Source organism: Idiotropiscis lumnitzeri, chromosome 14 (genome assembly GCF_059441095.1).
Source record: "Idiotropiscis lumnitzeri isolate Australia: NSW breed Sydney's pygmy pipehorse chromosome 14, RoL_Ilum_1.0, whole genome shotgun sequence".
NCBI classification, from domain to species: Eukaryota; Metazoa; Chordata; class Actinopteri; order Syngnathiformes; family Syngnathidae; genus Idiotropiscis; species Idiotropiscis lumnitzeri.
Window position 1 is genome coordinate 686,315 of NC_142404.1, and position 27,545 is coordinate 713,859.

Sequence of the window (27,545 nt, forward strand, 5' to 3'; positions counted from 1 at the left end):
CGCCCAATTCTATCAACGTGTGACGCGGAAATCTTAATCCATGCGTTTGTTACATCTCGCCTCGACTATTGTAACGCTTTGCTCTCGGGTCTCCCCATGTCGAGTATTAAAAGTCTGCAGTTAGTTCAAAATGCAGCAGCTAGACTCTTAACTAAGACGAGAAAGTTTGATCATATTACCCCGATATTAGCCAATTTGCATTGGCTTCCGGTCCACTTGAGATGTGATTTTAAAGTTCTGCTACTTACTTTTAAAATATTGCACGGCTTAGCACCTTCTTATCTCGTTGACCTCGTGGTACCATATGTTCCGTCCCGAAACCTTCGCTCACAAAATGCTGGTCTTTTAGTGATCCCGCGAGCCAAAAAGAAGTCCGCAGGTTCTAGAGCGTTCTCTATTCGGGCACCAATGCTTTGGAATGCACTTCCCTCAGATATTAGAGGCGCCACCTCAGTAGAAATGTTCAAAACACTATTAAAGACGCATTTATACTCTTGTGCATTTAGCTGAAATATTTGTTGGCCTGTTTACTGCCGCTTTTTTTTCTTTTGTTTTCTTTTCTGCCCCCTTTTCCCCCGGCTGGGGGATTAGGTGACGGTGACCCACTAGGAAGTTTAAGGCATTGACCAACTGGGCATGCACCTGTTCCAGTGATGTCGTCTTCCTGCAGCGCGACATTTGATCAATTTATTTATATACTTTAGCATCTAATTTAATTATTTGTTGGCCTGTTTACTGCCGCTTCTTCTCTTTTCTGCCCCCTCCTTCCCCTGCTTGGGAATTAGGTGATGGGGACATGCTTTGAAGATTACGGCACTGACGAACCGGGAAGGGACCTGCTCTGCCGAAGTCGTCTTCATGCAGCGCCTTTTCTGATTTCCTTATATTTCAGCACTTCATTGAACTACTTGTTGGCCTGTTTGCTATTTCTGTTCTTTCTTTTCTGTTCCCAATTCCCCGAATTAGGTGATGGCGATTCACTTGGAAGTGGCTGTACTGAATTTACACCAACTGACCGGTACAAGATCGAAGGCTCATCTTCGGATATGCTGCCATGGATATTACGGCCCTGGATGAGGACCCACTCCACTGAAGTCATCTTCCTGCAGCACTTCATTCAATTGACTCTTATATTATCTCATCTATTATTGCATAGCATCATTGTATGTGCCAAATGTTGCCCAGTTGGCATCCATTGCAGCCTGGTCATCCTGGAAGGGGGATTCCCCCATCTGTGGTCCCTTCTCAAGGTTTCTCACTTTTCCCCTAATGAGGTTTTGTGAGTTTTTCCTTGCCCTCCTGGGGGTTAAGATCGGGGATGTCGATTGTGGCTATGTAAAGCCCTTTGAGACTGTCTGTGATTAAGGGCTATACAAATAAAATTGACTTGACTTGACTTGACTTGCCCCACCCTAGTCGCTACGGCGGCGAGCCCGGCCTTTGCGGCGTTTTTGTCCACCACTGCCGGTTGATTTTCGACCAACAACCCCTCACGTACGCCCACGATAGCTCTAAGATTGCGTTTATGATGAGCCTCCTGACTGGCCAAGCTAGTGCGTGGGCCATGGCCGTGAGTATCGCTCGCCCGGAAATTCGGTCGTCACTCCCCGCCTTCCTGGAGGAGTTCCAGCGGGTTTTCCACCACCCGATCAGAGGAAAAGAGGCGGGTGCCGAACTGTTGGACTGCACCCAGGGGTCTCGATCGGTCGCGGAGTACTCCATTGACTTCCGCATTAGGGCTGCGGAGAGCGGCTTCGACGACTGCGCCCTGCGGACGATCTTCCGGTGGGGATTGACCTCCGTACTCAAAGACGTCCTCGTCGCTGGAGGAGCTCATCTCCCTGGCGATCCGGCTGGACAACCGCCTTCGAGAGCGCCGCCGCGAGAGGGTGGCCGAACAGCGCTGGCCCGACCCAGCCGCCTTCCGGTTTCCTGAGCCAGCAGCCGCCGAGGAGCCGATGCAGCTGGGAGCGGGACGCCTGGTCCCACTCGAGCGGGAGCGCCGCCGGAGGACGGGGGCGTGCTTCTACTGCGGTCTCCAGGGTCATCGAGTGGCTTCATGCCCCAAGAGAGCTACTCGCCGTGACTCGCCTTCCGACCGCGTCGCCCAATGTGAGTTCGCGGCCGACCTTCCCCCGGTAACCCGTCCCGGACAGGAGCCGCCCGGCGTCGGGCCTCCAGGACGGGGGGACGGTAACTCCCGGGGCGCGTTGAGAATGGAGATCGAGGGGGAGATCTCGGGCGCAAACTCAACCGTCCGCGTGCGCGCGCTGATTGACTCAGGAGCAGACGACTGTTTCATCGATGCCGGCCTGGTGGCCGAGCTCGGGTGCGCGGTGACTGAACTGGAGCAGGCCGAGCCTGTGTACGACCTCGACGGCCGCATCCTGGCGGCCATCCGCCGACTGACTGAGCCTCTGTCGCTTAAGATCTCGGGTAACCACGTCGAACGGCGGTCATTTTTGGTCATGCCTTCTAGATCCGCTCCACTCGTCCTTGGCATTCCGTGGTTAAGGGCGCACAATCCGGTCATAGATTGGGAATGATTATCGATCTTGAATTGGGGAACCTTCTGCTATGCCCGCTGTTTGGGGTCCGCCGAGGAGGGGTTAAAGGTCAGGCCCGACCCCGTTAAGAAACCAAACCTCGAAAACGTCCCCGAGACCTACCACGACCTCAGCGCGGTTTTTTGCAAGGAGCGCGCCAAGTGCCTGCCGCCTCACCGCCCCTACGATTGCGCGATCGACTTGATCCCGAACGCGGTCCTCCCGTCGGCCCGCCTTTACAAGGTCTCCCAGACCGAGCAGGCGGCCATGAAAGTGTATATTACTGAGTGCTTGGCTGCGGGTTTAATTAGGCCTTCCAAGTCGCCGGTGGGCGCCGGCTTATTTTTTGTAGAGAAGAAGGACAAGACGCTCCGGCCCTGCGTCGATTACAAGGGCTTAAATGAAATAACGATCAAGAACCGCTACCCGCTTCCCCTGTTAGACTCCGCCTTCGCCCCCCTGCAATCGGCGACCATCTTCACTAAACTAGACCTCCGCAGTGCTTATCATCTGGTCCGCATTCGGGAAGGGGATGAATGGAAGACGGCTTTCAAGTCCCCGTTAGGCCACTTCGAATACTTGGTCATGCCCTTCGGTCTGTCAAACGCACCCGCGGTGTTTCAAGCACTGATAAACGATGTACTAAGAGACTTGCATAATGTTTTTTGCTTTGTCTACCTCGACGACATCCTTATTTTCTCTCGCTCCGCTCACGAGCACCAGCAGCATGTCCGAACCGTCCTACAACGCCTGCTCGAGAACCGTCTCTACGTAAAGGCTGAGAAGTGCGATTTTCACCAGCCCTCGGTCCAATTCCTCGGGTTCATTGTAGAGGACGGACAGCTCCGCGCTGACCCCGCCAAGACGCGCGCGGTAGTAGATTGGCCGACACCAACGACGCGTAAACAGCTCCAGCATTTTCTCGGCTTTGCAAATTTTTACCGGCGCTTTATCAGGGACTATAGCCGTCAGGCTCTGCCACTAACCCGCCTGACCTCCACGAAGATCCGTTTCGCGTGGGATAGTCAAGCCGAGGCCGCGTTCGCAAACCTTAAGAGGGTTTTTACCAATCCGCCGGTCCTGCACCACCCTAACCCAGAGCTCTCCTTTATTGTAGAGGTGGACGCGTCCGACTCAGGAGTGGGGGCCGTCTTATCCCAGCGCTCCCCGGTCGACCAGAAGCTCCATCCCTGCGCCTTCTTCTCCCGTCGCCTCTCTCCGGCGGAAGCCAACTATGACGTGGGAAATCGGGAGTTGCTAGCCGTGGTCCTGGCCCTTCAGGAGTGGCGCCACTGGTTGGAGGGTACCCCGGAGCCCTTCATGGTCTACACGGACCACAAGAACCTTTCCTTCATCCGCTCCATGAAAAGACTCAACCCCCGGCAGGCACGTTGGTCACTCCTGCTAAGTAGATTCAACTACACACTCACCTTCCGTCCCGGCTCCCGGAACACCAAGCCCGACGCCCTGTCCCGTATCCATGACTCCGGTGAGGAAGAGGAGGAGGGGGGCCCGCCCAGCGTGGTACCGACTCATCGCCTGGTGGGGGCTCTACAATGGAAATTCGAGCAGCAGATTTGAGAGGCGCAGGAGGAGACCGGCGCCCCGGCCGGATGCCCCGCGGGCCGCCTCTACGTTCCAGCGCAGTTCCGAGGAGAAGTGATCACCTAGGGCCACGCGTCCAAGCTGGCCTGCCACCCGGGCATTCGCCGCACCCTGGGCCTAATCGGGCAACGCTTCTGGTGGCCTTCACTGAAGGCCGACGTCACAGACTATATTCGAGCATGCCCTTCCTGCGCCGCCAACAAGTCCTCCCACCAACCACCGGCGGGACTACTGCACCCCCTGCCCATCCCTGCCCGCCCCTGGTCCAACCTTGCACTGGACTTCGTCACAGGTCTTCCCGCGTCCAGAGGGAAGACAGTCATCCTGACTGTGGTGGACCGATTCTCCAAGGCGGTCCACTTCGTCGCTCTGCCCAAGCTTCCCTCCGCCCTGCAGACGGCCGACCTTCTCGTCCAGCACGTGGTGAGACTGCACGGGGTTCCGGACGATCTGGTGTCTGACCACGGCCCACAATTTGTCTCCAGGGTCTGGAAGCTGTTCTGTCGGTCGCTGGGGGCCACGCCAAGCCTGTCGTCGGGCTATCACCCACAGTCCAACGGTCAATCCGAGAGGGCTAACCAGGACCTCGAGGCTGCCATCCGATGCGTTTGCCACAGCCAGGTCGATCACCTACCCTGGGTGGAGTACGCCCACAACACCCTGGTCTCGTCGGCCACCGGGCGGTCGCCCTTCATGACCGCCTACGGGTACCAGCCGCCGCTGTTCCCCACCCAGGCCGGCAAGGAAGAGATCCCCTCGGTCCAGCGCCACCTCAAGCGGGCCCACCAGGTTTGGAAGGAGACCAGGGCGGCCCTCTCCCGGACAGCCGAACGCAATCGGCGCATCGCGGACCGCCGCCGGCGACCTGCCCCCGCCTACCAACCCGGGGACCAGGTGTGGCTGTCCACCCGGGACCTCAACTTGGCGGCAACTTCCCGGAAGCTGGGCCCAAGGTACGTGGGTCCGTTCGAAGTAGAAGCCATCATTAACCCCGTCTCCGTCCGACTAAGGCTGCCCCCCACCATGAGGATTCACCCGGTTTTCCACGTCTCACTGATCAAGCCGGCATCTACCTGCGACATGGTTCCGCCCTCCGCCCTCCGCCCCCCCACCGCCTCCAGAGATCATCGACGGGGCACCAGCATACAAGGTTCGGGAGATCCTAGACTCCAGGCGCAGGGGAAGGGGCTTCCAGTACCTGGTCGACTGGGAGGGATATGGCCCGGAGGATCGTCAGTGGGTTCCCCGCTCCTGGGTCCTGTGTACCGACCTCATCCGCGACTATCACCGCGCTCACCCCTCAAAACCAGGTGGTCCGCCAAGGGGCGTCCGTTAAGGGGGGGGTACTGTTACGATCCGTGCTTTGTTTACCTGTTTTCAGCGAGTGGGCGTTTCCCCCCGGCGCGCGCCGTACCAGCTGGGAGAAACGCGCGGACGAGCCCCGCACCTGATTCCGATCATGCCACTAGTTACGGGACTACTTAAACCGCCGCCGAGAAACAGCCGGCGTCGGATTATTATCCTGCGACACTCTCGTTCATGGTTCACGTTCTGATTCTGCCCTTCTTGTTCAGAGTATTGTTTTATCGTTTGTTTCTCAGCCTCAGCTATTTGCCGGCTCGCTTTATGTTTGTTTTTTCGCTCATTGGACTTTGCTTTCCCTTTTGCGGTAAGCCATTCTCGTTTTTGTATTTTCCTTGCATTGCAAGCGCTTTAAGTTTAACTTTCGTTTTCCTTTCCTGGTGTGGCTGCGGCCACCAGCGCTTTTGGTTGTCTGTTCCCGTCTCGGGTGTAAGTTACGATACCTGCCTCGATTTAGCTCCCCTGCTGATTCATGCGGCAGGTTCTGCATGGATTAATTGCTTGTTGCCGGACACAATAAACATCTTGTCGAAACCTCCTTTTCTGGTCAGCGTTTTTAGAGTCCACCAAACGCTGTCGGCTTCGGCCGAACAGCACACCTATCAGACTTGAAGTACGTTCCAGGACCCAAGAACTCGGTGGCTGACCTCCTGAGCCGTGAACCCTTCTTGCATGAGTCATCGTCTGGTGAAAGAACCCTATCTGTCCTTGCAGGAAAAAGTCAAAGGAGTTGTTAATGACACTGTACTGTAGATATTTTTTGTTTGATGGGCTTGTGATGCAGATGAAGAAGTTTCCCAAGGGCAAGCTCCGTATCAGTCAGCCGGCGGTACTATTGGTGCTGAAGAGGTGTCTGCTGTTTTGGATGCCCTGCAGACTGGCGGTGTCTCCTAGCTACCTGGCGCAACCCCGTTGTCACTACAGTGGCCAGAAGAGGATCCTTCTGTTGCCATCCACCACAGCCAGTTACACAATCTGCAGCAGCAAGATGCTACGGTGAGCAGAGTGCTCTTTTATGTTCAGCGGCACAAGAGACCCAATGCGCGCGAAAGACTAGTCTAGCTGTGTGCTTGTGTTGTTGAGGCATGGAAGAAGTTGAAGGTTCGTGATGGGACTCTTTACAGAGTGTGGAGAGATTGCCACATGAACCAGAGAGCATTCCAGTTCGTCATCCCTGTATCTCTAAAACGTCAAGTCTTGCATGGTGTTCATGACGCGACTAGTCATCAGGTCTGGTCGAGGACACTCTCTCTGGCTCGTGAATGGTTCTTCTGGACTGGGATGGAGAAGGACATCATGATACACAAAAGCAGTGCCAGAGATGCCTCCTGGGTACGACCCCTGAACCAGACGCCCGAGCACCACTCGAGAACATCCGTACTTCTTTCCCAATGGAGCTGATGTGCATTGATTTTTGGACAGCGGAGTCTGTTGACAAGAAGACCACTAATGTCCTTGTTGTGGCGGACCATTTCTCAAAGTTGGCTCTCTGAGATGGCAGGCGTGCACAAGTCCTACACGATGACGTATCATCCAATGGGCAACGGTATTGCGGAAAGATTCCACAGAACCCTTGGGGGCATGATCAGGACGCTTCCCCCAAAGTCCAAGTCCAGATGGCCACAGATGCTGAACATGTTGACATTCTGCTATCACTGCACAGTGCACGAGACCACGGGCTTTGCACCGTTTTACTTGATGTTTGGACGAGTCCCTCGTTTGCCTGTTGACATTATGTTTCATCATGTTTTGGAGAATACCAACGTTGTCAGCCACGATGAATTTGTGAACTGCTTGAGGAGAGACCTCACTGAGGCCGCAAAGATTGCTCAACAACATGCTGTCAAAGAACAGACCCGTCATGCCCAGATTTACAACCGCAAAGTTAAAGGGTTACTTTTGGCTGTGGGTGACAGGGTGCTGCTGGCCAGTCGAGGTCAAAAGGACAAGAAGAAAGTTGCGGATTGTTGGGATTCGACCTGTTATAATGTGGTGTCTCTGAAGCCATCGATCAATGTGCAAAGGATCCGTGATGGTGTCACTGGTAGAGAGAAGGTTGTACACAGGAACTTACTTACTCCCAGTTGACTTCCTCACGTTCCTGGGGCAGATGGAGCACCAATCGTCTTCAGAAGAGTCACAGGTGGATGCACATTGTGGGAGTGTCATGAGTTCCAATCTTGATGAGCAGGTGCGCACTGAGAACTAGCTCACGCCGTCACTAGTTCAAGCAGTGGCAGATAGAGCTGCACGGTGTGCGGTTTGAACATCGCGATTGCGATGTGCGCATTCGCGAATGTCACATCGTAGGACGTGCGATGTTTTAAAATTTGTTTAGCTTCATAGAAACAGCAAGCTACAGTTTGCTCCACAAAGCCTGTCTCGATCACCCCTTCCCTCCTGCCAGTCACTGGCCACTCCCCCACCCCCTCCATTCTCAACGCCACTACTGTATGCGCTCTGAAAACACTAACAGGCGACATGGAAGAGACGACGGTGGCAGTAGATTTAGAAAAGGAAGTCAACATCCGAAAATATGGAATTGTTTTGGCCATAAAAAGAAATATACAACACACAAAAAAACCTCTGCCGACAGTGCCTTGACGTTGTTGCTGCAACACGAGGAAATACAACAAACCCGTTCGACCATTCGAATGCTATTACGAGCTCCTGTTTAACCAGTTCAGACTCATTAGTAGGACCCGATGTAAAACCATCTACTCAAAAAACAATGACAGACGCCTGTGGCGGTCAGGTGACCCGAATGGAGGGAAAACAGGACCCAAAAGCAAGCGGGGAGAGGTGAGGAGGTTTTATTGGTATGATAGGAGGGGAAGCGACGAGTTCGGGAACCGGGGAAGGGGGGCTGGAGGAGGAGCGGCGGGAGCTGGGCGCGGGAAGCCGGCAGGCGGCGACGCAGCGGGAGCGGCGAGCGGCGAGCGGGAGGCAGACAGGCGCTGTAGCGGGAGGAGCGCGGGCGAGGAGATCAGCGTGGCGGGGAAGACGCCGACGAGGAGGCGGGAGCGGAGAACGGCAGGCAGGCAGGATAGGGGCGGCCAAGGTGCAGGCGGCGGTCAGGAACTCGACGGGATGCAGCAGAGGCACGGGCTCGGACGGGCGCTGGGCGGCTGGAGGGAGAACGAGGACATTCAGGGGTTAAAGACGAACGCATGTCACGGCAACCAGGCGAGAGCAAGGTGAACGACGACATGAGCCAGGTACCACGGTTGGTCACGGGATAATCCGGCGTCTGGCTCCTGGCAGCGCTGAGCTTTAACCCCGCGGTGATTGCCGTTGATGAGCTGCAGGTGCGCAGGAGCCGACGCCCTCTCAAGCCGGAGGCGTGCCTGGCTGGAAACTGCCGGAGACCTGAAACAACAATAACTTCGCCAGGCCCCCCAAACCCGAACCCCCACAACGCCTTTATTATCACACCTTATGATAAGAAGTCCAAACAGCATAGACAAATCATGAATGCAATAACTTTTCACGGGGCGAAAGCGAAAGTGAAAGTGAAACGCAACGCCGTCACGAAAGAGAGGTTTAAAAAAATTTCCACAAGCTCGACAAAAGGTATAAAATGCCGTATTTCTATCAAGTGGCCATCCCAGAGCTGTACAATAAACAAAGCAGTCTTCCCAAACAGAGTAATTTGAGTCATCTGGCGAATGTTTTTCTCGTTTCAATATCGCAATGTACATCGCAGCCTCTTCAAAAATCGCAATGTCATTTTTTTCCAATATCGTGCAGCCCGATTGGCAGAGCATGTGTGCTATCTCTCTCTCTCTCTGTCTCTCTCTCTCTCTCTGTCTCTCTCTCTCTCTCTATATATATATATATATCCATCCATCCATCATCTGTACCGCTTCTCCTCACTAGGGTCGCGGGGGGTGCTGGAGCCTATCCCAGCTATCTTCGGGCAGTAGGCGGGGGTGTCAGGTTTAAATGCCCATTTTGGGAGAGCTTACTGAAATAACTTACTAAATCTAACGGCCGAAATAAAACGCTAGCTGAAAGGCCAGGAGGAACCAGACACCGTTGTTCATTTTCACCGCCGGCGGGGGAAAAGAGTGGGACAGAGAGGCCGCGAGCAGCAGCTCGCCTGCTCGCAGCCGCTCCTTGCAACTCCTCTCTCTCCTCCTCTCACCGGCTCTGCTTTTATTAGCTTGACTCAAGAATCACAAGAAATTAGAATACAATGATCTGTTTAGCCTAAACTAAATCACTAGAAGACAGGAGATTACTTAACAATGGTGGTCTGTTTTAGACTAAACTAATCAGCAGAAGACAGAAAACATCAATAACTAATCATCAGGAGACAGCAGCAAGCAGAAAATAACAACTCACGGTGTAAAGGTTACTTTAACTAAACACATCTTCAGGATACTGTGTCTGTGTGTTAAAATAACAACGTAAGTGTGTTAAAGCAATTATCATTGATATAAATATTGTATAAAAACATGATTATAAATACACAAACTGATTACCTATCCTCAGCCCATCTTACAGGGGGACACCCTGAACTGGTTGCCAGCCAATTGCAGGGCACACAGAGACAAACAACCATCCGCGCTCACACTCATACCTAGGGGCAATTTAGAGTGTTCAATCGGCCTGCCATGCATGTTTTTGGAATGTGGGAGGAAACCGGAGTACCCGGAGGAAACCCACGCAAGCACGGGGAGAACATGCAAACTCCACACAGGATGGCCGGAGCCGGGATCGAACCCACGCCCGATGCTGTCTCTCACTGTGAGGCCATCGTGCTAACCAGTCGGCCACCGTGCCGCCTCTCTCTCTCTCTCTCTCTCTCTCTCTCTCTCTCTCTCTCTCTCTCTCTCTCTCTCTCTCTGTCTCTCTGTCTCTCTCTCTCTCTCTCTGTCTCTCTCTCTCTCTCTCTCTCTCTCTCTCTCTCTATATATATATATATATATATATATATATTAGGAGTGCAACGATACGTGTATTTGTATTTAATTGTTCGATACAGTGGTCACGGTTCGGTGCGCACTGGATCGAACAATACGCAAAAGGTTATGACGATGAGGAGCTGCGCTGTCTCCTCCGCCTTTTTTTATGCTGCATTGGCTAGCGCAAATCCATTCACTTTGCGTGACTGCCCCTCCCACATTCATTTTGGCTCAAGCTGCACGGGAAGCTCGCGAGCGATTGCAACATGGTTACAAGCATACCTGAAGTGGAAGAAGCTCCACTATACTTCACTTCTTGCGTTTGGAAGTAATTTAGTTATCAAGTATGCACCAGATAGAAAGCGTGTCGTGGACTACTTCAACAGTAGGTTGCAAGTGTCACATAACGCTTAAAGTCGGTCGGCGTAAGCACAACAAACATGGTAACATTTTTACGCCGACATCACTTCGATGTGAAAATGAGTGGAACGTCATAAGGTTCCTGCGTGGACCAATTTCACCAATACTGCAATTCCTCATTTGTACAACAAGACGAGAGTCAAATTAGCAACGGCTTTGTCAGCAGCCCCCGCTGCGCGAGCTGACTGTTACGGCACTTTACGTCACTGCCGAGTGAGACATTAAATGTAACGTTATTCAGACACGGCTGCTCGAAAGTCACACGACTGATGATTTAAACAGAAATCTGAAAGAAGTGGCGGAGGATGGAAATTAGTACGCCCAAACGCAACTAAACTTGTTTTATTTTATTGATTTATTTAAAAATATTTTGGAGTTGTACTGTCATGATCCGTGTTTTGTCATGCCACGTGTCTTTGTGTTTTGTTTGTTTATGTTCTCAGCTGGCCCGTGGGCGTGCCTCCCGGCATTCTCGTCATGCCATGTTTTCACGGCCGGAGAGACACGCCCACCGGCCACACAGCTGTGTCACGTTAGCCATGATTATTCAGTGTATTTAAGCCTCCGACGCTGACCCTTCTCGGGTTTGCTAATTTCTATCGACGCTTTATTCAGGACTACAGCCGCTGAGCGCTCCCCCTTACGCGTCTCACTTCCACCAAGACACGCTTTGCGTGGGATCGGGAGGCTGAAGATGCGTTTTCGGCCCTCAAGAAAGCTTTCACTAACCCGCCCGTTTTACACCATGCTAACCCCGATCTCCCCTTCATTGTAGAAGTGGACGCATCTGATTCGGATTATTCCTTCCTCATTGCTCTCGCTACGTGCCACGTCTGTGTTGATTCCTCGTTTCCTTGATTCTCGTGTTATGACCTTTGTTACGCCAATTGACTACGTCTCGTGCCCTGTACTTGTCGGATTCCTTTGCTCGTTCCCAATTGACTCCCCTTGCTCTTCTGCGGCAAGCGATTTCCGTTCTAGTTCTTTTCCCTTGCGTTGCAAGCGTTTTTCGTTATCGTTAATGTTTTCCTCCTGGAGTGGACTTTCCCTCCAGCGCTTTATGTTGGACTTTGTCGGCTCCGCGCCCGTTTGTATTGTAAGTACCCATACCTGTCAACCTCGGACAGTGACTCCCCTTATAAACCAGTGTAGTTCCCCTTATAAATGGATAAAAAACCTTATAAACACAATCGCGGCGTTTTTTAATTATATTTTATTATCACTATTAAGTATTTAGCAAGAAAGACAATGTAATGGAAAATAATGAAGGCAGTATGCATAACATTCTTGCCTTGTACTTCCAGGCCCAGCATGTATTCAAATAAACAATTTCACCTTTATTTTCATAGTCAGTGTTAACGTTTAATGTTTTTTATTATATTCCGATGTGCATGATTTTGCTGACATAATCTGCTCCCGAGATGGTTTAACTTTGAAGCATAGGTCATCACAGTTTAACTTCACCTGGAGTAGAGCTGTAAGAGTGTCAGTGCCCATTGTCTTTCTATATTCGGTGTGAATCTTTCTGACGTTGCTGAACACACGCTCACTGTCAGCATTGCTATGAGGCAGGCACAGGAGCACTTGGTAGAGCTGTCGGATGAGGGGGAAACGCTCTTGGCCAAATCCAGTTTTCAGCTCAAAGATTTTAGGCCAAAATTCTTTGGGAATTGACCTTTGATCCTGAGAAGTCTGGGGCAAGAGAGCATCAGGCAATAACTGGTACTCTTCCCATTCGTCCTTCAGTTCCTCTTGGTCCAGTTCTGGCTTGAATCGTTCGGCCAGTCTGACAATGGGGGTGTAGTCCAGCTGATCTCTTTTCTTCGGATCCAGAACAACCAAATCTTTGAGGACGTTAGATTCGAATGGGAATTTCTTTAACATTTTGGTTACTACTGCCTCATAGAAATTCCGTATACTATTGTAGAACACAGCCTCAGTTGCTGGTGTGATGGTTGGCTGGCTTTCTTCTTCATCGCTGAAAAGACTTCTTGTGGTGAGGCCCACTGCGATCCTGCTGTCGTCATGCTGCAAGGATCTGTCTTTGTATTCTACTTTGCACAAGGAGGTGGCAGATTTTACGTTCTCCATACGCACAAATTTGACCAGCAGTTTGCCTAACAGCCTCTCCATTTCTGGCAGAAGGTCCCCGATCATACAGTCTTCTGTCTGGAAGAGAACGTTAAATTGGTTGATTTGTGGCAGAATAAAGTCGAGGAAATGTAGTGTGAGAAGAGTAAGTGGATCTTGCAGTCTGGCATTGATGGCCTTTACTTTTCCTGTTTTTTCGACATCTTTGTGGCTTGCAAAGTAACTCTTCAGTGCTACGAATTGGGAAAGAGTTCTCTTCACTACTTTCCCCAGAGAGAGCCAACGTGTCGGACAGTGTTTGAGTATTTGTTTATTATCAGTCTCTGTAAAATCCTGGAAAGCTTGAAACTCCTCAATTCTTTTGGAGCTGTGTTTGAAATAATAAAATATATCCACGAGCAAATCATCAATATTCACTGGCAACGATTTCAAACCATCTTTCACGCAGAGATTACCTAGGTGACAGATGCATCCAATGCTGAAGACGGCTTCGTTTTTTTCAATGATACGCGAAAGAACGGAATTATTCTTGCCAAGCATTGTGTTGCAGTTGTCGCTCGCAAAGCCCACGTTTCTCCATGGGATTTCTTTCGCTTTGAACAACTCATCAATGACGTCAAAGATGGATGCTGCTGTGCCAGATTTCAACTCTGGTAAATCTAGCAATCGTGTTTTTGTGTTGTCACCATCCAAGAAGTGAGCCAATATAACGAGTCGTTTCTTTGTTGTCCTGTCGTTGCTCTCATCGATCATCAGTGTAAATGGGTTGATTCTGCAGTGCTCGATGATGCGTTCTGTGTAGTTGGGTGCCAGGCTCTCCTTGATGATCATCGTAGCCTTGGTCCTCCGACAAGCAAACGCCTGCAAAAATACACACCATGTATTAGAAATAAAATATAGTTCAATAATTTTTTATTTCAGACAAAGTTTACAAATTTTATTATCTTAAATCCACATGCTCCAGATATTTAATCTTATCTACAATTTAGAAATTAATACCAGGGACAAAACTTTCAAGCAGAAACGAGATTAACATTTGAAAATTGAATAAGCAATAAAAAAAAACATTTACCTTTGCTGTCTGTGAATCTGGGAACATGGATTTTACCAAGTCCGAGAAGTGATCCGCAGCTGTGAATGGACTGTTATGCTCCGCAAGAAAGTAGCAGAACAGAATCTCTGCATTCGTCGCTTTCTGGGATGCAGCTGGATTGGCGGCAGAGACGAAATGCTTGGTCATCAAGACGTGTGATTTGGACCTCGCTACACTGTCCACATGGCCTGCAGTTTTAAAGTGGCTTTTCAGGTCGTAAAAACCACTAGCAGCTACTTTTACATCTTTCTTGCAAGGGACGCAGAATGAGAATTGAGGGCCTTTGAGTGACGATCGAATCCAACCAGCATATTCTCCTTGAAGAGACTCCCATTCCTTGTGATGGCGGCCAAATCCCTTGCTTTGTAACTTTTTCTTCTTACTAGGTGTTTCTTCCATGCTTACACTTCTAAAACTTTTCTCTTTGACGATTGCAAAATAAACACGGAAAGTGAAACGCAGTACAATACGCATGCCCTCAAAATAATCGTCAGAAATCTGACGAAAAACCGTTCAATCTGGCCGTATCGAAAAAATAAACGCGCGGCTGAGCATAACTTTCGCTAGTTCGCTGCGCCAATCGTCGTCAGGGACCAGCGAGACGAGACGAGACGAGACGAGACATTTTTTATCCGAAAAGCGTCAGTCGATATCGGTTGGATCCGAATGGTGAGTCGATATCGGTCTGGACTGAAATGTCATTGGGATTTTTTTTTGTTTAACTTTTTTGTGGTTTCCCGTATAAAAGTCGTTTTACGCCGTATGTGATTAGAAATTGTCAAAAAACGTATAAAATACGGGGAAACCGTATAAGTTGACAGGTATGAGTACCATTGTGCTAATAAACATCCTGTTAAGCACTGCATCTCCTGTGTCCGCGGTTAAAGGGTCCCTTCCACACTGCTTTTCCAGCCATGGGTGGAAAAGCAGCCCCTTACATGTACAATACACTTCAATACATCTTTATTTGTATACAAAGTGTCAGGACCGCTTCCCAGCCGAGGCTGGAAAGCGGTGGAAGGTGGATCCTTAATCGCAGACTCAGGAGGAATTGATTGACAGGATGTTTATTGGAAGCCGTCAAGCAATACACAATAATCACTATGATGCAGTATCTATAAATTTAGTAACCGCAAGGGTTCTATGAGTACAGCCGCCGGAGAGGCGAAACACAAAACGCTGGGAGACCGAGTCACTCCAGGAAAAAATAAGGAATCAACAGAAAACGCTTGCAACGCAAGAAACCGAAAAACAATGCTTACCACGAAAGGGTGAAGACAAAATCCAATTGAGACGGTAAACTTAAAGCGAGCCGAAAAGTAGCTGGTGAAATTCAAAACATGAAAACGCAAACAACAGAACAAGAGCAAATCGCGAGCAGAACAATCTGTGAACAAGAGCATGAGCAATAGCATGAGCAACGTGGGACAATAATCCGACGCGGGTATGTCCGCGTCGGCTGCTTAAGTAGTCCAATGATTAGTGTCTTAATGACATTCAGCTGTGGCGATCGGGAGCGCGTCTCGCTCGTGGCCGCTTCCCGGAGCGGAGCCGCCGGGCCACGCCCACTTGCTGGAGACGCCGCAGACGGATCGTGACACAAAGTACAATGGTTTAAAAATATTTAAGGGATAAAGTGTTTATTTTCTGCTTATACTGAAAATACAGTCAAGCACCTACGATGATACACTTCTGTATTTTATTTCTGTATTGAGTTTTGTGTTACAATGATTCAAATTTTAAAAACAATGATGTTTCAAATAATACAATATTTAGGAAGATAATTGTTTTTATGTATAGTAGACTGATGAATATGAATTGCAGCAAAATATTTTTTATTTTATATATAAAATAAATGAATATTATATAATAAATAGTTTATAGCCTATATCAGGCATCACCAAATGGCGGACCGCGCGATGGTTCGAACCGGACCCATGATCGATCTACGATGAATTTTTTCCAGGGCGCATTCGCAAAGGTTGGCGCTGCAATTCTAGTTAATACGGAAAAGGCGTCACTGATTTGAGCCAATCAAATCTTTTGTTTACGATCCACTGCCAATTGCACAGCAGACCGGAAGAGAGTGCTGCTGACAGTATGCCTTGCTAAAAAGTTAGCAAGGTCGATGCGTGTTGTTTTAAATGAATGGACGGAGAAATTTAGCTTCGTTCTGGCTGCAGCCGATTCAAAACCAGTGTGCATCATATGCTCCGAAACCGTCGCAACATTGCGAAGCGCCACTACGAAACAAAGCACTGCCCTTTTTTGCAAAGTTATTCGCTGAAGTATAACTGATTTTTACATTTTCGTTTACAGCCCAGCGGCATGCAAACGAATGTTCACTAAAAGTATCATGGATTTTGGGGAAACATAAAAAAAACATTCAGTGATGGGGAAGTTGTGAAGGAGTGCTTAAATGCGGTTGCACAAACATTATTTAAAGGAAAACACAAAGGCCAGATGTGTGAAATAATCTACCAAATCCCAATGGCCCTGACTCCGTTCCAACCCAGAATTAAGTCACTGGCAGGGCATTCACAAACTAATTTTTCTCATTAAGAGATGTTAAAAAAATATTCAAAAGAAAAGGTGGTGTCAAAGCTCATTTTGAATTAGTTTTTCATGAGGACAGCCATTTTATTGATTTTGTACTGAACATGTTGACCTGTTTACTTGGATAATTAGGCTTTCCGTTTTTTTCTAGGCTGATCACTCTTTGATTTGAGAGGAAAAAAAGGTAAAAGATGTTAACTCAATGCTTAGCACTTGATATATTTCTGCAGGAGATATTTGACTGTTTTTTTTCTGGAAGTGGCAAACTTAAATTCCTGGAGCCACATTTTCTTGAATGTGAAATACACGCCTTATATTTGTTTGACTGGCAAAGGTGTTTAATGTGAACATTGCTAAATATTTAGTATATAAGTGCGCTCTGTTGAAAATGACTAAATATTGAAACTAAAAATGTCAACATAGGCTAGACATTAAGGGAAGTTGGACTTTGGTTCGGACCTTTTTATTCGAAGAAATTTTAGTCGTGGACCTCTGTAACTTTTAATTGAATACCTCTGGCCTATATAGTTCCACCTTAACTTTAACCCAATACTTTAAGTTGAAGGTCCTGTTTTTGTTTAACAAGTTGCTGATGCTGAAAATATGCTTTACAAGATAAGTATAGTCTAACTTTTATTTGTTCAGGAGCTGTTTATTTGTCAAATATGCTGTAATCTGTTTCTTAGAATGCACCACAGAAGATGGGTCATTTCTCAGATAATTTATTTTGTATTAGTATAATATTCTTATTTTCTTTTGTTGGAATTTAGCTTTATATCAATGTTAGAATTTAACTTTAACCCAATGTAAACTCAAATTAGTAATCTGACTCCAATTCGCGACCTTACCCAACTCTCACTCATCCAACAATATGCGCGCTCGTTCTGCAATAGAAAGGTATCAGGAAGCCGGCATTTTTACGCACAAGTGGGTTTATTCCCAATACACAGACTTTCTACATGGCACCTGGGTCTCGGGTCCCTCTCAATACAACTCTACACCTCTCTTGCCACCAGCGAATGTACTACCCGAGTTGCCCAGTAATGATTCATCCTATACAATATGCAAATGGCACAGAGACAAAGGCATCCTGGCATGATTCTATTGGCTATGTGTATCCTGCAGTTAACTTTAGCTTGCTCTTATTGGTCTTTCTTCAAGTGGTGGCTCCTCCTGCTTGTGGTTGAAGGGTCCAGTTTCTTGTCGACCCCTTCCCGCTCGAGGTGTCTGTCTGCGCCAGGCACCAACCTAAAACCTCCCAAACGTTCATATTCTTTCACTTTCTTTGTTCAGCTTCACCAGCCACACACTCAGCATTACACAGAATAACAGTGACACAAGATGCAGGACATCAAATAAAACTAGCCAGGTTTAAACTCTTCCACTCCTTTACTTTCATGGTGCTTTTTTTTTTTTTAATATGTTGCAAAGTACGCACAGCAGAAAACTAATCAGGTGTTGCTTAAATAGATTTAATTAAATGGAAAATTGTGTGCTTTTGAGTTTAAACAAATGTAAGTAGCTTCAATAAACTATAAATTAAAAAAAAAGTGCCTCGAAAAAATATTGAACGGTGAAACTAATGTATCATAAATCAGATATCCCTTTATGTGACTACGCCGCTCTGCGAGACGAGTTAATCAGAGACAAAATAGTTATCGCCATTACAAACGGGAATACAGTGAAACCCCACTACTTCGCGGTTCACCTTTCGTGGGTTCAGTGCTTCGCGGGTCTAAAAAATATTCAAAAATTAAAAACTTTTTTGCCCGGGCACGATCGGGGCTCTCTATTCGCTCCGCTGCGCGGGGGCATTGTAGTTTCGCCGAGCGGCACGACTGGGCGCTGGAGCGGTTAGACGGCCGGCGTGCGCCGAAGAAGAGCGTGGGCGAAGAGGAGAGTGGACGAAGAAGAGCACGTTCCCCCGGGCACGATCGGGGGCGACGTTTCGCACGGTTCGGACCATACCAGAGCGCAGGCCGGCGTGCGTGGCAGTTAAGCCGAAGAGGAGCACCTTCCGCCCGGGCACGAGCGGGGCGACACTTTGCTCCGTTCGGGACCGTACGAGAGCTCCGTAGGAGGCCGGCCGGCGTGCGTGGCAGTTAAGCCAAAGAGGAGCACCTTCCGCCCGGACACGAGCGGGGTGACATTTTGCTCCGTTCGGGACCGTACGAGAGCTCTGGAGGAGGCCGGCCGGCGTGCGTGGCAGTTAAGCCAAAGAGGAGCACCTTCCGCCCGGACACGAGCGGGGCGACATTTCGCTCCGTTCGGGACCGTACGAGAGCTCCGGAGGAGGCCGGCCGGCGTGCGTGGCAATTACTCCGAAGAGGAGCACCTTCCGCCCTGGGCACGAGCGGGGCGAAATGAAACCGAGTTCAACCCAACGGAGACACGCTTCGGGGGAGGAGATCCGGCGTGCGTGACAATTAAGCCGAAGAGGAGCACCTCTTCCGACCGGGCACGAGCGTAGCGCGAGGCTGTCAGTTATGAATGAATAAATGAATAAGCAAATAAATGAAGAATGCCACCTTTCATTTCACAGGGCACACCAGACGGCGTACCAGCAGGTAAAAGTCGAAGTAATTAAATAAATATAAAAAGAAGTAATTGAATAAATACAAAAATAATGGCTGGGGAATAAAAAAATATAAGTTTTAATAATAATTTGTTTTTTTTTTGTTATAACATGAATTTCACTCTCTCTCTCTCTCTCTACCCGTATTCTATATGGTGTACTGTATACAGGGGGGTATACTGTATACCTGTATAGGTTTTTTTAAGCATTTTTGAAGGGGCGCCGCTACTTCGCGGATTTTCAGTTTTCGCGGGTGGTCTTGGTCCACATTAACCGCGATAACCAGCGTTTCACTGTACACGCAGACGACTGCTCAGAGAAAAGGATTAGACACTGGCCAGTCCTATTGAGGCCTGTCGAGCAGCTGAGCAGAGTGACGCACAGTTGAGATCTATGGAGCAGGAGGGAGCTCAATTGGACAATATTAATACCATCGGAAAACCTACATTCAAAAGAGGAACCAGCTCTGCTGAGAAAAATGAACGCTCACCCCAGGCAAGTTAACACTCTCTCTGCTTGCAAGTACTGTGGCATGTCACATGCGTGGCGGGAGGAACACTGTCCAGCCTATGGCAAGAATTGTCATTTGTGTGGCACTGCTAATAAAATTGCAAAGGTGTGCATAAAGCTAGGAGAAGAGATAATAAACTCAATGCAGTGGAGGGACAGAAAGTAGACGGAGAAAGCTTGGTACCCAAAACTGCTTTTGTGTATGCTGCAGAGAGCATTGGAGCAGTGAGGACAAAAGGACAAAAGTAGTTTGTGAAGCTTCGGTTCAATGGGAAATTACAGCGATGGCAGCTTGATTCAGGAGCCACATGCAATGTTATGAGTCTCCGTGACAAAAGGAGACTTGCTCCAGGTAATAAACTCAAGCCAAGCAATACTTTGCTCAAGCTTTATTCAGACCAAACGCCGCCATCCAACAGGGTTTTGACCATGGACTGTGTGCTGCAGGGCCGCAAATACAAACTGGAGTTTCAGGTCGTGAATGCTAAACAGTTGCTATTGCTGTCCCGCTTGGTGTCGAAGGAGAATCAGAATCAGAAATCCCTTTATTTTCATTGTACAGTGTGCAGATGGGACTTATACACTTTACCATTCCAGAGGAGCTCAGAGTGGAGGAGCTCAACATGGTGGGCAGCAGCCTTGCCAAGCCGCTCTCCAAAAATGCAGTCATTGTGTCATATCATGACGTCTTCATGGGGTCAGTGGAGGCACTTCCTGGAAAAGTTCATTTTGAATTGGATCCAGTAGTGCGGCCAGTGCAGTGCGCACCACACAATGTCCCTGTCGCCATGAAGGATGCTTTGAAGGGTCAGCTGGACAGATATGAAGCGTTAGGCCTCATCACGTCGGTCACCGAGCCCACTGATTGGATCAGCAACATGGTCATAGTCAAAAGGCCAGAGAAGCTATGCATATGTTTACACCCGCACCATCTCAACCATGCACTGAAACGGTCGCATTACAAAATGCCCACGTTGGAGGATGTTCTTTACAAGCTACCCAAAGCCAAAGTTTTCACGCTAGTGGATGCACCTTTTGGACACCCTGGGGCCAGAAGAGGTGGTTAAAACTACCATTTGGTGTGTCTGTGGCTCCGGAGGTCTACCAGAGAAAGCAACATGAATTTTTGGCAGGCCTTGAAGGGGTGGAACCTATTGCAGACAACAATATCCTTGTGGCTGGTTGTGGTGACAGTGTGGCGGAAGCGAGCAAAGACCATGATGCAAAGCTGATTGCTCTACTCGACCTCTGTCGGCAAGATAAGCTGCGACTAAGCGCCAAAAAGCTTCAGTTCAAGGTATCGGAGTTGCGCTTCCATGGCCACATACTCTCAGCTGAGGGTCTCAAAGCCGACCCGGAAAAGGTCAGGGCTGTTGTGGATATGCCAGTTCCAGTGGATGTCAAGTGTGTGCAGAGGTTTGTCGGATTCGTCACTTACCTGGCCAAGTTTCTTCAGAAGCTATCAGAAGCATGTGAACCTCTGAGGAGACAAGGACAGTATGTGGCACTGGCTGCCGAAGCACGATGCAGCCGTCAAGGAGATTAAGCAGCTTGTTCCATTGATGCCGGTGTTTTGATACTATGATGTCACAAAACCAGTCACGGTGCAGAGTAACTCCAGTCAGCATGGCCTTGGGTGCTGTTTGATACAGGACGGACAGCCAGTCGCATTCGCCTCAAGGGCACTCACACTCACTGACCAAAGTTATGCTCAGATAGACAAGGAATGTCTCAGCATAGTTTTTGCTTGTCAGCGCTTTCATTAGCTATCTATATGGCAGAGATATGATCACTGCAGAGACAGTTCACAAGCCTCTTATATCAATATTCAACAAGCCTCTTCTGAACGCCCCCAAGTGCTTACAAAGCATGCTACTAGCTCTACAAAGCTATAACCTGCAGATTATCAACAAACCGGGACCCGAAATGTATGTTAGTGACATGCTAAGCCGAGCTATTGCGCCACACTCGCAGCCCCTCTCTCTTTATGCGGAGCACGCGGTCTGTAGCATGGTGGAGGAGCAGTGGGCAATCGAACAAATAAACATGTCGACCTATTTTAATGTCACAGACAAAAGACTGTTGCAGATCCAACAACACACTGACGGAGATGCACAGTTGCAAGCTGTAAAGGCAATCGTCCTGAATGGCTGGCCAGCCGCCAAGGATTGAACAGAGCAGACAGTGAGAGAGTACTGGCATATCAGAGACGAGCTGAATGTTCAAGATGGTGCTCAGCGTAGTAAGCTTTTACTACTTGGAGATACTTTTTAGACTTTTTATTATTTTTTTTTATACAGTATCTGTTTAAAATTTTTAACATACGGACACGCTCCCACCGGTGAATCGGCCAACTATCCAAACAACTATCAAACAGCTAGCATATTCCGGCCCCAGACTAGCCGCTGCTAGCCCACCGTGCTAGCCCCGGTCACCGGACCCGGTTCATATTAGTGCAGGATGAGACAAATAAAACAATCTCTTACCTGAGAGAGGAAGTCCATTGTCTGACAGAGGAGCTCCGTCGAAAGGAGTCCCTCATCTCGTCTTTCACGACCAGTTTCCCACAACTCTCTGCCGTCATTATGGATGGGCATTCCAGCGGAATCATGACAGCTGCGAGTATGACTGAGGCTGCACTGACGGACACGGTGAGATGGGATCCAGTTACCTGCCCAAGCCCATCCTGCTCAACACCACTCCATGGTACCACCTAGGTCGAGGTGGCGTCCCGCAGCCAGAGGAGCAGAGAACCATCCCCCCGCCCTCGATTGGTCATGAAGAATCGTTTTTCCGTCCTGGCAGAGGATTCTGCCGCTGACATTGCTGCGCCCCTGCGGTCGGAGACGTCGGCCGTTGCATCTGACCCGAGGGCTGGAGTGCCAGGTGCTCCTTCGAATTCCCTGCCGCTCACGCTGAATTCGGCCGGAGTGGGTAAGTCCACGCGTGGCCCGGTCGGCCGCTCTCGAGTGGGGCTGCTCAGGGACGCAGTGTCCCGGCACACGAGTGGGCCACAAACTCGGCGCCACTCACCAGTCCCGTCCTCAGTTGCCACCCGGCCTGGGGAGCCCGATCTAGGCCAACGAGGTCGGGATTCTCTCCACAGAGTCCACGGTTCCCCTGGCACTCATTCTTCACATCCTCTGCACTCACCAACCACCAAATGACTGTCCAGCGTTAATAAAACTTACATTTTGATGAGCTAAAAGACTGGATCTTTTGTCATCGATTTTACTTCTGAAGTGGTCTGCAAAGTCCTCCCAGAGAGCGTCTCTCGATGTCTGTGAGGACTTTTTAAAATCAGAGCTGGTTAAAAGAAGGTGGAGAAGAGCTATCTAGGGTTGTTTTTATTAATTGTAATGAGATTTGAGACATAATTCTTTTAGATTTTTTAATTAAATAATTTCGCCACGGGGGTATCGTCTTGATTTTTTTTTTTTTTTTTTTTTTTTAAGTGGAGCAACCAAGTCTAATGTTGATTTTAAAACCCTGTTAAAATTATCAACAATAAAATCACAAGGTGCAGGTAAAATGTCAGCAGGAGTGCTCTTTAAAATCTCAATAAAATTTGCAGCCACCTCAGAAATTAGGTAGCGTTTCCTCACTGTTCTCACCGGGGCTGCTTGTTGATTAAAACTGGCGATGTTAAAATATACACAGTAGTGGTCTGACACAGCCAGGTCAACAACAGAGGACACACCAACGGACAGGCCGTAGGTGATGACTAGGTCCAGGGTGTGTCCTCTGTTGTGAGTTGGCTGGGCGACATGCTGTTTCAAATCAAAATAGTTTAAAAGGTTTTAAAAATTCTCTGGACAGTGGGTCCGAGATATTGTCAATGTGCACATTAAAATCACCGGCTATTAAAATTCAGTTTTAAGTGGAATGTAAAATCAATAAGAACTCTGAAAACTCACTAATAAAAGAAGTAGAGTGATGAGGAGGTCTGTAAAGTGTGACACAGAGAATAGAAGGACTGCTGAAAACAAAGGCATGGTGTTCAAAAGATAAATACCTGTTTGAAATAAGAGAAGTTTTTATAATTGACGCAGTCCCGTCTCTTCTTTTACAGTCTGTGGTCGAAAATAAAAAATCAAAATTCGGTGGGCAAGCCGCGGTGAGAGCAACTGGAGCATCTGTACCTAGCCATGTCTCAGATAAAAGAATACCGTCAAGGTTGTTGTCTAAAATCAGGTCATTTATGATAAAAGTTTTGTTTAAAAGGGAGCACACGTTCAGCACATATTAAAAATGTAACCAAATTGGTTTTTATCACCTTAAGAATATAGCCAGAGTCCGCCTGTTTCTCTCTCAGGCTAACACGGAGGTGCTGATGCATGCTTTTATTTCCTGCCGCCTAGATTATTGTAATGCCCTGCTCTCTGGTCTTCCCAAAAAGAGTATTTCCAGTCTACAACTACTTCAGAATTCAGCCGCACGGGTGCTGACAAGGACCAGAGGGCGGGGACATATTACACCAGTTTTAAAATCGCTGCATTGGCTCCCCGTGTGTTTCAGGATTGATTTTAAGGTGCTTCTATTAGTTTTTAAATGCCTTAACGGTCTTGGGCCATCTCATTTATCTGACCTTCTTTTCTTGTATCAACCCTCGCGGACCCTGAGGTCCTCTGGCACCGGCCTGTTAATTATTCCTAGGGTGAGGACTGGAACACATGGTGAGGCTGCATTCAGTCATTCTGGTCCTCGTCTATGGAATAGCCTGCCAGAGGACATCAGGTCCGCAGAGACTGTTGATATTTCTAAAAGGAGGCTAAAGACTCACCTTTTTAGTTTGACTTTGAAATGATTTATCTTAGTCTTTTAATTCAGGACTGTCATTTTTTCTACTATTATTGTCTTTAATTTTTAGCTTCTTTGTCTTTTAGTATCATCATTTTTCTTATATATTTTAGCTCAGTCGTTTTATATTATTGTCTTTTCATTTTTAGCTTCTTTGTCTTTTAGTATCAACCTTTTTCTTATATATTTTAGCTCCGTCGTTTTATGTTATTGTCTTTTAATTTTTAGCTTCTTTGTCTTTTAGTATTATTATTTTTTTAAATATATTTTAGCTCCAGTGTTTCCTCAAGGAGGGCCTCCGCGCTGGGAGGTGTGGCTGGCCTTCTGTCAGGGGGCTTCATCCCAGAGGCTCCTAGGACCCGGCGGACCGGGTCCCTCTGCACTATGTGTAGGGTCTACCCCGGTCGGTCTGGGCCAGGGGTCTGTGTGTTGGCGGAGCTCCCTGTGGCCGTGGGCTGTCATCCCTCTCAGCACGGATGAGCTACCCTGGGTACATTTTCTCATATGGTTTCTCTGTGCCTTGCCATGTCTTTCTGTCTTTCTTTTAAGACAGTTTATTAGGTTGTGTGTATGCTAGTTCAGGCGTGCATGTGGATGTGTCTTGTGTTTATGTTGGGTGGGTGGAGTGGTTATTAGTTTTTTGTTGTAATTTGGATGTTTTTATTGTACAGCACTTTGAACTGCATTTTATGTTTGAAAAGTGCTATGTAAATAACATTTTATTTGATTCGATATCTATATATATATATATATATATATATATATATATATATATATATATATATATATATATATATATAGATAGATATAGATTTCAATATAGATATATATATATATATATACACGCACACACACACGCACGCACACGCGCACAAACACATACCACAGGCAGTGATTACGCAGAGACATCACTACGTGTTTTGTCCTCGTGTAGTTACTGTAGTCCGAGGTCAAAATTGGGCGGCCTACTGCGCATGCGCCATCGCGCAGGGTCACACCAACTACCGTCACTCGCAGAAGAGCGTAGTGTCAAAAAATAGACATGGCTTCCATTAGTGTGAGTCGAGAGTGGATATTTCTGTCATGTGGTACTAAGCTGATAGCGGCTCACATCAAGCAGGACAGGTGAGTAGAATTTATAATATATGTTGTAAAATTGAGAATGTTCGCTCACTCACGTGACGTCTGTCTCGTCCAAAGTTTCTAAGTGAACTGCCGTTTAAGGTGTTATAGATTTTCATTATTTAGAAATGATGTATAATTTTAGACTGAACTCTTGAAAGGAACATGGCGGCGAGTGAGTATGTTGGCAGTAACCCTCTCCACTCAAAACTTTGCCTAAAGCTATTAAATCGCCAACCCAACGCACTGAAGCCTGAACTCCAAGCAGCTAACTAAAGACTTTCCTCACAATGCCTCCAAAACAACTAAAGCAATCAAACAAGGACCGCGATGCAGCAGAATTGTGCAATGCCACGCCTCATCTTAATGCCGGTCCCAACTTTGGCAACGATAGTGTAAATGCTCATGCTAGTCCTTCAACTACCCCTGTTCCTATAACGGAGACTTTGCTTAAAAGTATTTCAGCGGCTGTGGCCGAGCAAGGGCAGAGTATTCTAAAATCTGTGAATGAGACAATGGGGAAGCTCGAAGCGAAAATGGATGACATGGTGAAGCGCATTGACGATGCTGTTGCCACTACAGCGGCACTTGTTGCACGCCAAATGGAGGCTGAATCATGCGTTTCTCGCTTGGAGGTCGATATGGTTCCGATAAAAAAGACAGAAGAGCATCAGGCTGCTAAACCTAAACGAGTCAATCGAAGGGGGAGACCCGCTTGAATTTTTCGAGGGGTTTATTAGCTACCTGTCGCGTCTGTGGCCATCGTGAGTGCCCATCGGGCTTTTGGAATACCTGGTGATGGTCGTCCACGCCCCGTTGTGGTGAAACTTCAGCGCTCTCGAGATGTCTCCATTGCGTTTGCGGCTGTGAAACGCCTTGGGAATCTTCAGCATGAGGGGGGACCAGTGCGAATTACCCGTGACATTCCACCTGATGTCCGGGCTGCGAGGCGAGCCTTCAATACCGTGTGCGCGAAGCTCATCAAAAAAAAAATACTCGCTTCAGAATGGCATATCCTGCGAGCCTGTCCTTCAAAGCAAATAGAGTACTGAAGACATTTAAGGATCCTAACGAGGCTGAAGCTTTCCTCTTAACCATCCCGTAACTGGTAGAGTAGCCTATGTCTCTGTGAATATTGTCGCCAGTGTTGAGTGCTCATTTGCCCCTCAGAACTGATTGAACTGTGATATTGTATAATATGGGCTAAACCTTCCTTGTTATTTGGCGACACAATATATGGAGAGTATGACAACAACTAAGTTTTGAGTGGTAGTTAGAGGTTATGTTTTGTGTATCTTTATTTTTACATTTTTATCTTAATTCACATGGTGCTCAAATAAACAATAGTAAGGTCCTAGGCTCAATTAATTGTAATGTTCTGAATAGGTTAAAAAAAAAAAATATATGTATATATAAAAAAAAAAGGTATGGGATTAATTTATATAAATAGTAGTAGAGAGTATGATAAATTTGAACAGTACCATCATGACACTACAAATTGTACCTGTGAATACTATAACCCTGAAGATCTAAAACAAAATGATTTTTCATTTTCAGTCATGCACCTAAATATACGAAGTCTGAAAAAACATGATGAGCTGGTTTCGTTGCTTGCTAGTACAGCCACAAATTTTGATGTTATTGCATGTAGCGAAACTTGGATGAATGACCAAACATATATAGATATTTATAACTTAGATGGATACATATTGCATTACAAGAATAGAATTGGTAAACTAGGTGGGGGGGTTGTCTTTATGTAAATTCAAATTACTTAGTAAAAGTGCGAAATGGTATGACTATTGATGATGGTTACTCTGATTCATTATTTCTCTAAATAAAAATGGCAAAGGGGAAAAGTCTCATTATCGGAGCAATATACCGGCCACCCAATTCTGACTATGGTTCATTTAGTGCTCACCTTGAAAGTCTTCTCCATCTTCTAAATCAGACAA

At 47.8% G+C, this 27,545-nt stretch overlaps 2 protein-coding genes across 2 annotated transcripts; both read right to left on the reverse strand.

The window, feature by feature from the left end:
* Positions 1-8,485: 8,485 nt before the first annotated feature.
* LOC148323095 (uncharacterized) lies at positions 8,486-26,659 on the reverse strand. Its single transcript, XM_088314284.1, has 3 exons — positions 26,383-26,659; positions 8,736-8,897; positions 8,486-8,641 (listed from the first exon to the last, which is right to left on the reverse strand). The coding sequence occupies exons 1-3, from the start codon at positions 26,481-26,483 to the stop codon at positions 8,500-8,502; spliced, it is 405 nt and encodes a 134-aa protein (XP_088170410.1). The 5' UTR covers positions 26,484-26,659; the 3' UTR covers positions 8,486-8,499.
* LOC148323096 (zinc finger protein 862-like) lies at positions 10,482-15,771 on the reverse strand. The gene is made up of 2 exons (XM_088315349.1): positions 11,659-15,771; positions 10,482-11,419 (listed from the first exon to the last, which is right to left on the reverse strand). Exon 1 carries the CDS (start codon positions 13,763-13,765, stop codon positions 12,206-12,208), a length of 1,560 nt encoding a protein of 519 aa, XP_088171475.1. The 5' UTR covers positions 13,766-15,771; the 3' UTR covers positions 10,482-11,419; positions 11,659-12,205.
* Positions 26,660-27,545: the final 886 nt, after the last annotated feature.

What these genes read in the sequence shown, in the direction of transcription:
- LOC148323096 (XM_088315349.1), bottom strand. Translation starts at nt 13,765, where the DNA reads ATGATCATCAAGGAGAGCCTGGCACCCAACTACACAGAACGCATCATC.
- LOC148323095 (XM_088314284.1), bottom strand. Translation starts at nt 26,483, where the DNA reads ATGCTGAAGATTCCCAAGGCGTTTCACAGCCGCAAACGCAATGGAGAC. An exon ending in GCGTGGACGACCATCACCAG is followed by an intron (nt 8,898 to 26,382) that starts GTATTCCAAAAG and finishes GGCCTGGCGAAG; the next exon opens with TTATTGTTGTTTCAGGTCTC. An exon ending in TTATCCCGTGACCAACCGTG is followed by an intron (nt 8,642 to 8,735) that starts GTACCTGGCTCA and finishes TTCTCCCTCCAG; the next exon opens with CCGCCCAGCGCCCGTCCGAG.